This window comes from Neoarius graeffei, chromosome 22 (assembly GCF_027579695.1).
Source record: "Neoarius graeffei isolate fNeoGra1 chromosome 22, fNeoGra1.pri, whole genome shotgun sequence".
NCBI classification, from domain to species: domain Eukaryota; kingdom Metazoa; phylum Chordata; class Actinopteri; order Siluriformes; family Ariidae; genus Neoarius; species Neoarius graeffei.
This window is the reverse complement of record NC_083590.1, coordinates 12,042,570-12,056,398: the sequence shown is the minus strand read 5'-3', so window position 1 is coordinate 12,056,398 and position 13,829 is coordinate 12,042,570. Positions and strand designations below refer to the sequence as shown.

The 13,829-nt window shown below is 44.6% G+C and overlaps 1 protein-coding gene across 1 annotated transcript; it reads left to right on the top strand.

Annotated features, from left to right (window-relative positions):
* Positions 1–685: 685 nt before the first annotated feature.
* LOC132870643 (ATP-dependent RNA helicase DDX39A-like) lies at positions 686–13,048 on the top strand. The gene is made up of 10 exons (XM_060904392.1): positions 686–775; positions 6,891–7,099; positions 7,183–7,310; positions 7,394–7,670; positions 8,669–8,787; positions 8,911–9,042; positions 9,128–9,237; positions 11,142–11,286; positions 12,559–12,706; positions 12,783–13,048. Exons 2-10 carry the CDS (start codon positions 6,892–6,894, stop codon positions 12,797–12,799), a joined length of 1,284 nt encoding a protein of 427 aa, XP_060760375.1. The 5' UTR covers positions 686–775; position 6,891; the 3' UTR covers positions 12,800–13,048.
* Positions 13,049–13,829: the final 781 nt, after the last annotated feature.

The following is a 13,829-nucleotide window of genomic DNA, read 5'->3' as shown; positions in this document are numbered from 1 at the left end:
TATTTTAACTGCAATTGTCTTGCTACGTTGTAAAATAACATTGTTCATATGCCCGTTAAGGCACAACAGCCGCAATGTTTTTAGCGGAGGGGAAATGGGTTCACAAGTGACCGAACGTCAGAATCTCTGTTCATCTTTTTGCATCATAAATAAATGATTAAATAATACAAGCTTGTTCTGTGAATTAATTTTTAAATGAAAATGAGTCCATGAAAACACAAGTTATTAAATACATAGCATTTATAGCCTATATACGTTGTCATTTAAAAGTTAAAATAAAATGACAGATAATAATGGACAATGACGGAATTTTTACGACCCTGTCCGTCAAAATGACGGACAATGAAAAAGTCTAACGCAACCACTGGTGCTGACACATAGATTCAGTTTGTAACGACAGAATGCACATTTAAAATCTATAACTATTCGACTACGAGTTTGTAATTTTCTATTTTTAGTAACAAGAAAATGAACACCCAAAGGAGCCGAATGATTCAGAAGAACCAACGATCGATTCTTTTGACCAAACCGAACAAAGATGACTCGTTCGCTTCGTGGTTTCATTTAGCACGAACGATGGACGGACTCGGTTAACCAATCACGGCGCAGCTGGGTAGCGCTCTCGCGTTGTTGGACATCCAAATCATCCAATGAGAGGGCGTCTTCTCGGAGAAGGGTGGGTACTTCCGGGTTGCGGTACAAACCCGAGGCCTGCTTTCCTGCGCGTGCTTGGAGCATTTTACCTCGTTGTGTTTTGGGTTTATTCGCTGTAAAGGTGAGACCGGTGTGCTTAGAATTAAACACAGTAAATATTTAAATGTATTTATGAATTAATCTTCGTGTGAATGATGGCGGTTTGTTTGGATAAATGGGAACAGAGCAGTAATAATGTGCTGCTGCTTAGTAACGGTAGCTAAGCGCAGTGGCTAGTTAGCATAGCAGGCTAATTAGCATAGCAGGGTGTTTAGCTGAAAATTATTAATTTTCTGGATTGGTGTTTAACAGTGTGTGTTTAGTGAGATCATGTGGTAACAATAATGGATAATAAAACACTGGAAGGCGAAATATTTAAACGTTAAATGTTCGGTTAATACCTGGTTAGCTTTTAGCAATCATGGTGGCCTTCATTGTTTCCAGCTAGCAGTGTTTCTGACTAGAAGTGTGTGTGTGTGTGTGTGTGAGAGAGAGAGAGAGAGAGAGAGAGAGAATGATATAATTATTAAAGTAATAATCTTGTGGTTAGAATTCACCCATATTTGACCACATTAACGCGAATAAATTACACTTCACTCTCAAATCCCTATCTATTAATGATGTAGTGCCCTAACTAGGGTGTAAGAGCACTTAGTTCTTCCCCTAGGTAGTGCACAGGGGGAGGGGGTGGGCGGTCGTTCGGATCACAGTCACGACTAGTTGGATGCAGCCTATGGGCCAGTTTTATTAATAAAAACAGACTGTGACGAATTCAGAGTAATAGTACAGTTTGTTTGCGATAGTTTGAACCTGATCCTGTATGAAGTTACTAAACTAAAGGTTTGTGTTTGGTGTTGGATGGAGACGAGCAATTCGACCAGAATATCGTATCACGGTGGTGGTTGTTTTTTTAATCACGATAAAATGTGACGATATTGTGTATGCATAGTGTTATGAAATTTTACTTTATTTTCTGAAATATTACATCCTCGTTAACCTCACTTGCTCGGTCTTTATGGGAAGATATCAGACCGAGGTCTTGACAGTACGGGCCGGGCTGTCAAGATATCTTCCCGTAAAGACTGAGTAAGCGAGGGTAATAGTTTGTTATACAACTCTCATTATTTCTAAGATTAAAATAGAAGGTGATAAAGGGCAGCCCTGCCAGAGTCCAACATGCACTGGGAACATGTCTGACTTACTGCCAGCAATGTGAAAGAGACTCCTGCTTCGTTTATACAGGTTCTGTTCATAATTTTTATGGACAGAATTTCTAGGTGCAGCCAGGGGCCGGAAGGAATCCTGTTTGGGAACCAGAGGATTTCATCTCTGCTTTTTGCGGATGATGTTGTCCTGTTGGCTTCTTCAAACCAGGACCTTCAGCATGCACTGGGGTGGTTTGCAGCCGAGTGTGAAGCGGCTGGGATGAGAATCAGCACCACCAAGTCCGAGGCCATGGTTCTCGACCAGAAAAGGGTGGCTTGTCTTTTTTAGGTTGGTGGAGAAGTCCTGCCTCAAGTGGAGGAGTTTAAGTATCTCGGGATCTTGTTCACGAGTGAGGGAAGGATAGTGTGTGAGGTCGACAGGCGGATCGGTGCAGCCTCCGCAGTGATGCGGTTGCTTTACCGGTCCGTTGTGGTGAAGAAGGAGGTGAGCCAAAAGGCGAAGCTCTCGATTTACCGGTCGATCTACGTTCCGACTCTCACCTATAGTCATGAGCTTTGGGTAATGGCCGAAAGAACAAGATCGCGGATACAAGCGGCCAAAATGAGTTTCCTTCGCAGGGTGGCTGGGCGTTCCCTTAGAGATAGGGTGAGAAGCACAGTCACTCGGGAGGAGCTCGGAGTAGAGCCGCTGCTCCTCCTCCACATTGAGAGGAATCAGCTGAGGTGGCTCAGGCATCTCTTTCGGACACCTCCCTGGGGAGATGTTCCAGGCATGTCCCCCCGGGAGGAGGCCCCGGGGAAGACCCAGGACACGCTGGAGGGACTATGTCTCTCGGCTGGCCTGGGAACGCCTCGGTGTTCTTCCCGAGGAGCTGGCCGAGGTGTCGGGAAAGGGAAGTTTGAGCTTCCATGCTCAGACTGCTGCCTCCGCGACCCGGTCCCAGATAAAGCGGATGAAAACGAGATGAAAATAGAGGGTCATCACAATGAAGCGTCACGTCATACTTGTAACGTAGTTGAGTCACGTTGGCAGAATAAATGGCTAGCGGTTTCAAACCTGAATTTCTGAATGCTCGCCGTTCGTTTCTTGAATAACTCAGTGACTCTTGTTTGTCTTTTGTGTATTGGCAGTTTTTGATTCCATTTTAATTAATCTTTTATTGTCATTTTGTTTTATGTTTTTTTGCGACATTGAAAGCCGCTGCCTTGGAAAGAAAGTTCGTAATCACTCGTAGGTACAGCTGGGCAATTAAATCGATTTTATTGATTAATTTAAATTTACAGTTAAGGACGATGTGTTTTTATGAAAATCGTTTTTCTCTCAGTTTTAACTTCCGCCACCAACGCTCCCCTCTGTGCTTGTGCAGAACGGATCAGGCAGCAGGGATGGATCGGGCACTGACACTATAGCCCTCCTCCCGCGTGCTGGCCATAGACACACACAAACAACATGACAGCAATTGGGGGAAAGCCGCAACTCGTGCCCAAGAAAGGAGTAACTTCCTCCGTGATGTGGAATTGGTTCGGTTTTGCGGCATTGGATGCAGACCAAACAAGTCCTCGTTGTAAGGTGTGTTTGAAAACGGTTGTTTCCAAAGGAAGCAGCACGACGAATTTATTCCAACCCCTTAAACAGAAGCACACAGCGGAGCGGGAGAAGTGTTGCTCCCAGCGGAATGAACACAGCCGCAGCACGAGCGCACCATCCACAGTAAAGCAAGCGGCCGCCCCGGACACGTTTCCCACCGTGCGCCTGATGATCCGCAGTAAAGCAAGTGGCCGCCCCGGACACGTTTCCCACCGCGCGCCTGATGATCCGCAGTAAAGCAAGCGGCCGCCCCGGACACGTTTCCCACCGCGCGCCTGATGATCAGAATGCGACGCGGTGGAAGCAGTCACAGATGCTATTGCGATGTTTACTGCAAAAGACATGGTGCCCATACATACAGTGGAGAAGTCGGGATTTTTTCCTATTTTGTCAGTTTTACCGAAAAGGGGACAATTTTATTTATTTTTTTCGCGATCCAAATCCTGTTCTCTGATTGGCTGGTGAGCAGGTCCGTATCCTATGGTACGGACCCCCGTTACGGACCTCTGGCGACTCACTCGTTCACAACAACAAACAACATAGTAGCATTTTTTGTCAACATTAATCTTTTTTTATAAGATTTCTTTATAAGATTATCAAAAATCTTATACATTTTTGCCAGCATTTCTCAGGAGAATAGCATTAATTTTACAGCATGGATAGCGATAACGACAGTGTTCACAGTGAAAGTGAGTTTTACTACCCTGAGGAAGAAGAAATAAAACATTTTAGGAGAAAGCTAAAACCTGTAATTTGCTAACGCGAGCAAAAACATGGCTGAATCCGGAATGACTCAATTTTGTATAAATAGGGGACTACATAAGTGGCAAAATGTAGGTTTTTTTTTCCTGCCATGGAAGTGCACTTGTATACCGAGGAGGAAGCCATTTGCATTACAGCTGTGAATGAGGATTCAAAATCTCGGCTTGGTTTTCCCTTTTGGGCGCTCTTGTTTTCTGTTAGAATTTGGTAAAGAAAAAAATAAATATATTATTTACCAGCTTAAGGTCGGTCCGTGTGGTGAAATACCGTGACCTCGGCCTTGAATACTGACCTCGGCCCAGAGTTCCTCGCTCAGTATTTTTCAAGGCCTCGGTCACGGTATTTCACCATACGGACCTCCCAGCTGGGAAATAACGTTGTGTTTTTTTTGTTTTGTTTTGTTTTTAGTTTGAGGGTGCATTGTGTCAGTGCCAGTTTGAAACTAAGCTATGTTGGAGAGAGCTTTCTCAATGTTGCTGTATGTTCTCACTGTTTACAATGGCATGGTCTGCCATCTCATCTACAAGCTTGTTTTCTGGCTTCTTTTTGGTTTCTGGTTGCACTTTAACTCCAAAGGGGAAATTTAAATGAGAACAAAATAAAGGTAAAACTTGTTTTGAACCATTTTTGTTGTCTGTAGTTTGATTTTTAGTAGGGGGGGAAAAATCGATTAAAATCGAAAATCGGATTTTTTATGAAAAAATAGATTTTTTTTTTTTTAGGCCATATCGCCCAGCTCTACTCGCAGGTATTACGGGAAAATTCCACCCGACTAGGAACCAGTCAGAGCGCACGATTGTACCGGAAGCAACTCGTGCCATATAATAGTGTTTAACAAAGCAAGGTGAAACGGTTTGTTGATAAACAGACTTTAAGCCAGAACTGTTACATGTCAAGATGAGGCTCAAGAACCGGTTCTGAATTGCCTGATCTGTTGGAATCGTGTGCCTCCAAGGTTCTTGATGTTGGATGTCTGAGGGGTTTGTTTTGTTTTTTTCTGATGGTTAACAAACCTTGCAAAAAGACTCGGTTGTGGCGGAGAGGACGACGAGGTCCAAGGTCTAATGATCCTTGGATCAGGGTGTTTTAATACCTGACTTGTTATGAGAGCCAGCCCTTGAATATCTGCATTAATCGACCACCCAGACCTCCAACTTTGATCTGACTTTCCCTCCTGAACCTGTGAGATTTTTCTAGTAAGGGAAACCATGCCCTAAAGGTTAGAGAAGCAGCTTTGTGACCAAAGGTTCGATTCCCTGGACCAGCAGGAATGGCTGAAGTGCCCGTGAGCAAGGCATCTAACCCGCACCTGCTCCCCAGGATACTCTGGGTATGTTGTATGTCACTCTGCATAAGAGCATCTGCTAAACACCTGTAACGTATCTACAGATAGCTCTGAGGCTACAGCCAGCTGGTCGACTCACCTATCAGTTAAAACAACAGTTGTGTTGGCACTGAAGTCCTGATTCCTTCCAAACAGATCAGGAAAGATAAAGAATAAATAAATAAGCAGAATTGATAATGGCATCAGTATGAATAAAATCTTCTCAATTCCCGTTCTTGATTACATTGAGTGGAAATTTCATGTAATTTTAAGCCTGGGCGATATATTGATAAATTATCGTTATCGTGATATGACTGCTCATGTTGTCAGCTGAATATTGTGAGCAGTGGTTTAGCAGAAACATCTGCTTTTCTCCAGCAACTTTAACTTGTTCTTGATTCTAAGATCCCTGTTCTTGGCTGCAGGAGTGGAACCTGATGTGGTGTTCTGCTGTTGCATGCTGAGATGCTTGTCTGCTCACCACAGTTGTAAAGAGTGATTATGTGAATTTCTGTATCCTTCCTGGGGAAAAAAAAGCTCGCACCAATCTGGCCATTTTCCTCTGACCTCTCAAGGTGTTTGTTTCCACCCACAGAACTGTCACTCACTCACTTGATGGCTGTTTTTTTTCACTATTCTGTGTGAACTCTCGAGACTGGTGTGTGTGTGTGTGTGTGTGTGAGAACCCCAGGAGATCAGCAGTTTCTGAAATACTCAAACCAGTCCATCTGGCTCAGACCAACACCCATACCACAGTGAAAGAAAGTCGCACTTAACTGTGAGGTCACAATTTTTCTCATTCTGATGTTTGAACGTTAACTGAAGCTCTTGATTTGGATCTGTGTGATTTGATGCATCAAGGGATCGGCTGATTAGAGAACTGTATCAAACAGCAGTGTGTTCCTAATAAACTGGCCATACTGTTGGCAGTAGTGGGAGATCGAACACGTGATGACGATGCTCAGAAATACGTATTATGATCTATGTATCTGATCTAAAAAAAAAATCGTTTAAGATAAATATTTGTATTCTCACACCTTTTAAAGATCATACCCAGTTTAGTCAGTCCTAAAGTTAAACTGGAATTTCTGGAGTCCTGTGTATGGTATTGTTGCAAAACTGGAATTACTTTCCCTCTTTCAGTTTGGTATCGTTCAGTGGCTTGGGATTTTACAGCATGAAAATAATTCCTTGTGGAAAATCAAACCCAGCAGAAGGTCTGTACTGGATGGAGGTTTTGTTTTCAGCTCCTGTTAAATGTCAAGGTCTCTGTAATCTGGACAGATGTTGACCAGGTACGGAGTGTGACCTGTGTATGAGTTCCTCCTCACTTCTCCATGTGTCTGTGTCTCTCCAGCATGGCTGACAATGACGGCGATCATGAGCTGTTGGACTACGAGGAAGATGAGGAGCCTCAGGGAGCGCCAGAGAGCGCCACCCAGGCCGTGAAGAAGGAAGTAAAGGGTTCCTACGTGTCCATCCACAGCTCCGGCTTCAGGGACTTCCTGCTCAAACCCGAGCTCCTGAGGGCCATCGTGGACTGTGGCTTCGAGCATCCGTCAGAAGGTAACTGCTCAAATCCTAACCGTACATGACCCAAATCTCGAAATGTAAAATTAAATTAATTTGTGTGAACGTGTGTTTTTCAGTGCAACACGAGTGTATCCCACAGGCAATCCTGGGCATGGACATCTTGTGCCAGGCGAAGTCGGGTATGGGGAAGACAGCAGTGTTTGTTTTGGCCACGCTGCAGCAGATTGAGCCCGTGGATGGACAGGTACGTCGTGTTCAGGTGTCAGGAATGTTAAAAATGTGAGTTTAACTGTACGTGATGGCATTCGTCTCCTGTCATCCAATCAGGTGTCGGTGCTGGTGATGTGTCACACGCGCGAGCTAGCCTTCCAGATCAGCAAAGAGTACGAGCGCTTCTCCAAGTACATGCCCACGGTGAAGGTCGCCGTGTTCTTCGGCGGTTTACCCATCAAGAAGGACGACGAGATGCTGAAGAAGAACTGCCCACACATCGTGGTGGGGACGCCGGGACGCATCCTCGCCCTCGTCCGCAGCAAGTTCCTCAGTCTCAAAAACATCAAACACTTCGTCCTGGACGAGTGCGATAAGATGCTGGAGCAGCTCGGTACGAACCTTCACGCTTTGGGGGAGGGTTCTGAGCTGCAGATTTGGCAACCCTGTGTGTTGATGGGAATTGAATACAAACTCTGTAGATCTGGTGGGGGGGGTCTTTGTGATGAAACAAAGACTAACTGAGTGGAATTAAAGTTAATCTGTTCGTGTTCTGAGTTTTGAAATGACTCCCGTGTGATCTGGAGTCTTAAAGGAACAGTCCACCGTACTTCCATAATGAAATATGCTCTTATCTGAATTGAGACGAGCTGTTCCGTACCTCTCCGAGCTTTGCGCGACCTCCCAGTCAGTCAGACGCGCGGTCACTCCTGTTAGCAATGTAGCTAGGCTCAGTATGGCCAACGGTATTTTTTGGGGCTGTAGTTAGATGCGACCAAACTCTTCCACGTTTTTCCTGTTTACATAGGTTTATATGACCAGTGATATGAAAGTAGTTCAGTTACACAAATTGAAACGTAGCGATTTTCTATGCTATGGAAAGTCCGCACTATAATGACAGGCGTACTAACACCTTCTGCGCGCTTCGGCAGCGCATTGATACGGAGCTCAGATATCAATGCGCTGTCGAAGCGTGCAGAAGGTGTTAGTACGCCTGTCATTATAGTGCGGACTTTCCATAGCATAGAAAATCGCTACGTTTCAATTTGTGTAACTGAACTACTTTCATATCACTGGTCATATAAACCTATGTAAACAGGAAAAACGTGGAAGAGTTTGGTCGCATCTAACTACAGCCCCAAAAAATACCGTTGGCCATACTGAGCCTAGCTACATTGCTAACAGGAGTGACCGCGCGTCTGACTGACTGGGAGGTCGCGCAAAGCTCGGAGAGGTACGGAGCAGCTCGTCTCAATTCAGATAAGAGCATATTTCATTATGGAAGTACGGTGGACTGTTCCTTTAAGTGTGGCTGAGAAGGTCAGGGAGCTGGACTTGAACTGTCTAGCGCTTCTTGATTGATTGATTGATTGATTATTTTCTCTTTCTCAGATATGAGGCGTGATGTGCAGGACATCTTCAGACTCACCCCTCATGAGAAACAGTGCATGATGTTCAGTGCCACCCTGAGCAAAGAGGTCCGGCCAGTCTGCCGCAAGTTCATGCAGGACGTAAGTGTTCAGGAATAAAAAAATTTTTTTCTCCCCCCCCCCCGACATTGTTTTAAATCTCAAGTTCACTCTGGGGTGGGTTTTTTTTTTTTTTTTTTGTCCCCCCCCCCCTTCCCCGATCAGCCGATGGAGGTGTTTGTGGACGACGAGACGAAGCTGACGCTGCACGGCCTGCAGCAGTACTACTGCAAACTGAAGGACAGCGAGAAGAACCGCAAGCTCTTCGACCTACTCGATGTTCTCGAATTCAACCAGGTGAGAATGCCTCGTACACCTCATATGAACCCGGGTGGTCGTGCGCTGCTCACGAGCGTGCTGTAATTCCCGTTTTGTCCTGCAGGTGGTGATCTTTGTGAAGTCGGTGCAGCGCTGCGTGGCGCTCTCTCAGCTGCTGGTGGAGCAGAACTTCCCGGCCATCGCCATCCACAGAGGCATGGCTCAGGAGGAGAGGTACGTACACGCCTCTCAGTTTCAGTACTCATGATGGTCAACTCTGTGACGCTTCACCTGTTATACGTGTCAGATCACATGACTGTCATTTTCTTGATTTTTGTTTTCTTCTAATGCAGTAGGTTTTTTTTTTTTTTAATCATGATGAGAACAAGGACTCCATCATTTCTGTTACACGACTCATAAATACTTTAAAATGAAACGCATTCCAGGTCATGCTGTTAGAGGAAAATAATCAGCACTAGTGTGCTATGATGGGGCGGAGTTACAGTGGCGCTTGAAAGTTTGTGAACCCTTTAGAATTTTCTATATTTCTGCATAAATATGACCTAAAACACCATCAGATTTTCACACAAGTCCTAAAAGTAGATAAAGAGAACCCAGTTAAACAAATGAGACACAAATATTATCCTTGGTCATTTATTTATTGAGGAAAATGATCCAATATTACATATCTGTGAGTGGCAAAAGTATGTGAACCTTTGCTTTCAGTATCTGGTGTGACCCCCTTGTGCAGCAATAACTGCAACTAAACGTTTGCGGTAACTGTTGATCAGTCCTGCACACCGGCTTGGAGGAATTTTAGCCCGTTCCTCCGTACAGAACAGCTTCAACTCTGGGATGTTGGTGGGTTTCCTCACATGAACTGCTCGCTTCAGGTCCTTCCACAACATTTCGATTGGATTAAGGTCAGGACTTTGACTTGGCCATTCCAAAACATTAACTTTATTCTTCTTTAACCATTCTTTGGTAGAATGGCTTGTGTGCTTAGGGTCGTTGTCTTGCTGCATGACCCACCTTCTCTTGAAATTCAGTTCATGGACAGATGTCCTGACATTTTCCTTTAGAATTCGCTAGTATAATTCAGAATTCATTGTTCCATCAATGATGGCAAGCCGTCCTGGCCCAGAAGCAGCAAAACAAGCCCGAACCATGATACTACTACCACCACCATGTTTCACACATGGGATAAGGTTCTTATGCTGGAATGCAGTGTTTTTCCTTTCTCCAAACATAACGCTTCTCGTTTAAACCAAAAAGTTCTATTTTGGTCTCCTCCGTCCACAAAATGCTTTGCCTTCTGGCTTGTCCATGTGATCTTTAGCAAACTGCAGACGAGCAGCAGTGTTCTTTTTGGAGAGCAGTGGCTTTCTCCTTGCAACCCTGCCATGCACACACACCATTGTTGTTCAGTGTTCTCCTGATGGTGGACTCATGAACATTTAACATTAGCCAATGTGAGAGAGGCCTTCAGTTGCTTAGAAGTTACCCTGGGGTCCTTTGTGACCTCGCCAACTATTACACGCCTTGCTCTTGGAGTGATCTTTGTTGGTCGACCACTCCTGGGGAGGATAACAATGGTCTTGAATTTCCTCCATTTGTTCACAATCTGTCTGACTGTGGATTGGTGGAGTCCAAACTCTTTAGAGATGGTTTTGTCACCTTTTCCAGCCTGATGAGCATCAACAATGCTTTTTCTGAGGTCCTCAGAAATCTCCTTTGTTCGTGCTATGATACACTTCCACAAACGTGTTGTGAAGATCAGACTTTGATAGATCCCTGTTCTTTAAATAAAACAGGGTGCCCACTCACACCTGATTGTCATCCCATTGATTGAAAACACCTGACTCTAATTTCAGAAAACTAATCAATGCCTTCTGACCAATCAGATTTGAGAAGGACTTGGTGGTTATATCTCCAAGCCTGATTTGAGTCATGACTGCGTAGAGTAGGTCGTCACCACCCTGGAGTCAAGGTCAATGTTCTGTCTCCTAGCTGTGAGAAGATTTGAGTGTGTCCATCTTTTTCGCAATGGATTACAAACCTTCTGATGTTACTGTAAAACATTTAATGGTGGCAAATGTGATAAACAGGAAGTGCGTTTAAATTCCGTGTTTTTTCAGGCTGTCACGCTACCAGCAGTTTAAGGACTTCCAGAGGAGGATCCTGGTAGCCACAAACCTGTTCGGCAGAGGGATGGACATCGAAAGGGTCAACATTGTTTTCAATTACGACATGCCAGAGGACTCGGACACGTACCTGCACAGGGTGAGTCGCGTCCTCGTGTCGTTTTCGTACTGAAATAAACCTGTATACTGGGGGGCAGCCATGACCTGAAGGTTAGATAAAGCAGGTCCAAAGGGTGTCTGGTTTGATTCCTGGGACTGGCAAGAAAAATGTGAGCAAGGCGCCTAACCCCCAACTGCTCCCTGGACCCTGTAGTATGTATAGTGTGTGTGTTCACTGTTTCAGATGGGTTAAATGTAGAGAAGTTGTTTCACTGTGCTTGAGTGTACATGTGACGACTAAAAGCAGCTGCTTCTGTAGTACAGAGCTTCCCACACCACAAATGGACAGTCATGTATAATGTAGGGTAAAAATCAGTGGGCGGTGTTTTTGCGCTGCCAGAGTGGTATGAAATGTCCCTATGCAAAGTACAGGAGCCTGTTTTTTACTTAAGCCTAGGTCACAACCGGACGTACGATTTTCTGGCCGTGCGATTTTTGGCATTTCCCAAATTGCTGCGTTTTTTTTTCTTTTTTTCATGGAGAAAGACGCACGTTGGCTGTAAGTTTGTCTTGCAACCTGAAAAAAACGTAAGCGCCCATAGAGTTTGTTTGACATGACGAACCTCTGCGGTCGGTCTATGGCTCGAAAATCAGCACGTAACACGCACGCCCTCCGTGCGTTTCTTGCGTTTTTTGCACGTAGACCGGACGTAGGAGCGCGTACGGCCGGTTGTGACCTAGGCTTCAGTGTGCGCACAAGCTTTCCACATCAAACTGTGTGAAATGTTTAGCGATCTCATCCTCAACCCGCACAGCTGATCTCCGTTTCTCTTAAAACGTCTCCTGCTGTCGTCGCGATTGGGGTCATGAACCAGTTCTCAAATCAAAAGCTGACATTGCGTTTGAAAAGTATTTAGGAGTCTTACTGTTGAAGACTGGCACTTTATGTGCCAGTCTTCAACAGTATCATCGCACAAAGATCATTGTTAAACGGTAGTGCGAGCAGCACAATGAACACTATTTCCTAGTTAAGATGCTTTTAGTATTAAGAGGCTTTTGGGAAGCCCACCGCAGACCTTCCTGTAGGTTTGAAGGCATCACGAGAGGTGTTTAGTACTGTTGGTCAACCTCCAGACTGAAGTCTGCCAGCTGATGTGTGTTTCAGGAGCTTTTCAGGTTCCAGCACGAGTCTGTGTTTATTTCAATGGAACTGAACAAAATCAGTGCTGTTAGTTTAATCCTGTCTGTCAGAGACTAACAGTCGACGACTCCTTTTCATCTGTTGATTTATTTCTAACGCTCTCCTCCTCAGGTTGCCCGTGCTGGCCGTTTCGGTACTAAAGGTCTGGCCGTAACCTTCGTGTCTGATGAGACGGATGCCAAAACACTGAACGACGTGCAGGACCGCTTCGAGGTCAACGTGGCCGAGCTACCAGAAGAGATCGACATCTCCACTTACAGTAAGAGTTCTCTTTCATTCATGCAGGATGGCTTTATAGTTCCGTTTGTTTATTTATTTTCTCCTGTTCTGTGTAGTTGAGCAGTCCAGATGAGTCGCCGCGTCGTGTCGCGCCTGAGGACCACCAGCTCGCAGACGTACCCGTGATCTTGTCGTCGTTGCTTGGCTGCTGGAGGACCCGCCTCCGATGCCTGCTGTCGGTTTTAACCTTCTGCACCATGACACCGTTTTTAACTTTTTACTGTTTCTCTTTCGGGGAGGGAGGGGAGGAGAAGAAAACATGTTTGCTTTTTGTCCCAAATCATGTGTTTGTTTTAAAGGAATTAAAACTTTTTATACAGTTCCCGTTTATTGTGTTGCTGTCTGACTGCCGTTTTTAAGACCCGTCTCACCCGAGTGCATTCGTAATGATTCATCCTCAGTGTTTTAGTGACTTCATGAAGATCAGTGACCTAGTTTTATTTTATGGTTAAAATCTCAACCCTGCTGAGTTCAGTTGCCTTTTTTTTTTTTTTTTGTGCTGTAAATTGAGCAGTGGGTGAAAAATAAACAATAATTGGAGAAAGATATTTAAGCTCCAGTTTGTCATTTGAACCCCTAATGAAAGCTGGCATCTCAACTCTTTTATTTAAAAAAAAAAAAAAATGTGAAATGAGATGTATTTCTCACCACAGCTCTGACTTCTGGGCTCTGATTGGTCAGAAGGTGTTGATTTTAATTTTTCTAGAGCGCTATTGAGGTATTTCACTCACGTGACCAAGTCATGTGATGCTGCCATTTTGGACGGCACGGCTCGAATCAGTTTGAATGCGAGGAAGGCGACAAACGAAAAACATAAAAGAAAAAGGAGCGGGATGCAGAAAACACCTTCACTATCCAGCGACGTAGGGCATTTACAGGGCGAGCAGAGGGAGAGGTATTTGCAAAAATTGAGGTTAGCAGGCTTAGAGAACGACGTTTACCTGCTTCCACCAGGATTGTTCACTGACAGCTAAGATTTGTTCACATTTTCATTTACTTTCGGTCCTCAGGATAAACAAAATGTTATTAAATGTCATTGAAATAACTTCTTAGTCTGTTGAGACATGGCCTGTTATAAGTTTTTCCTTTACTGTATTTACTAG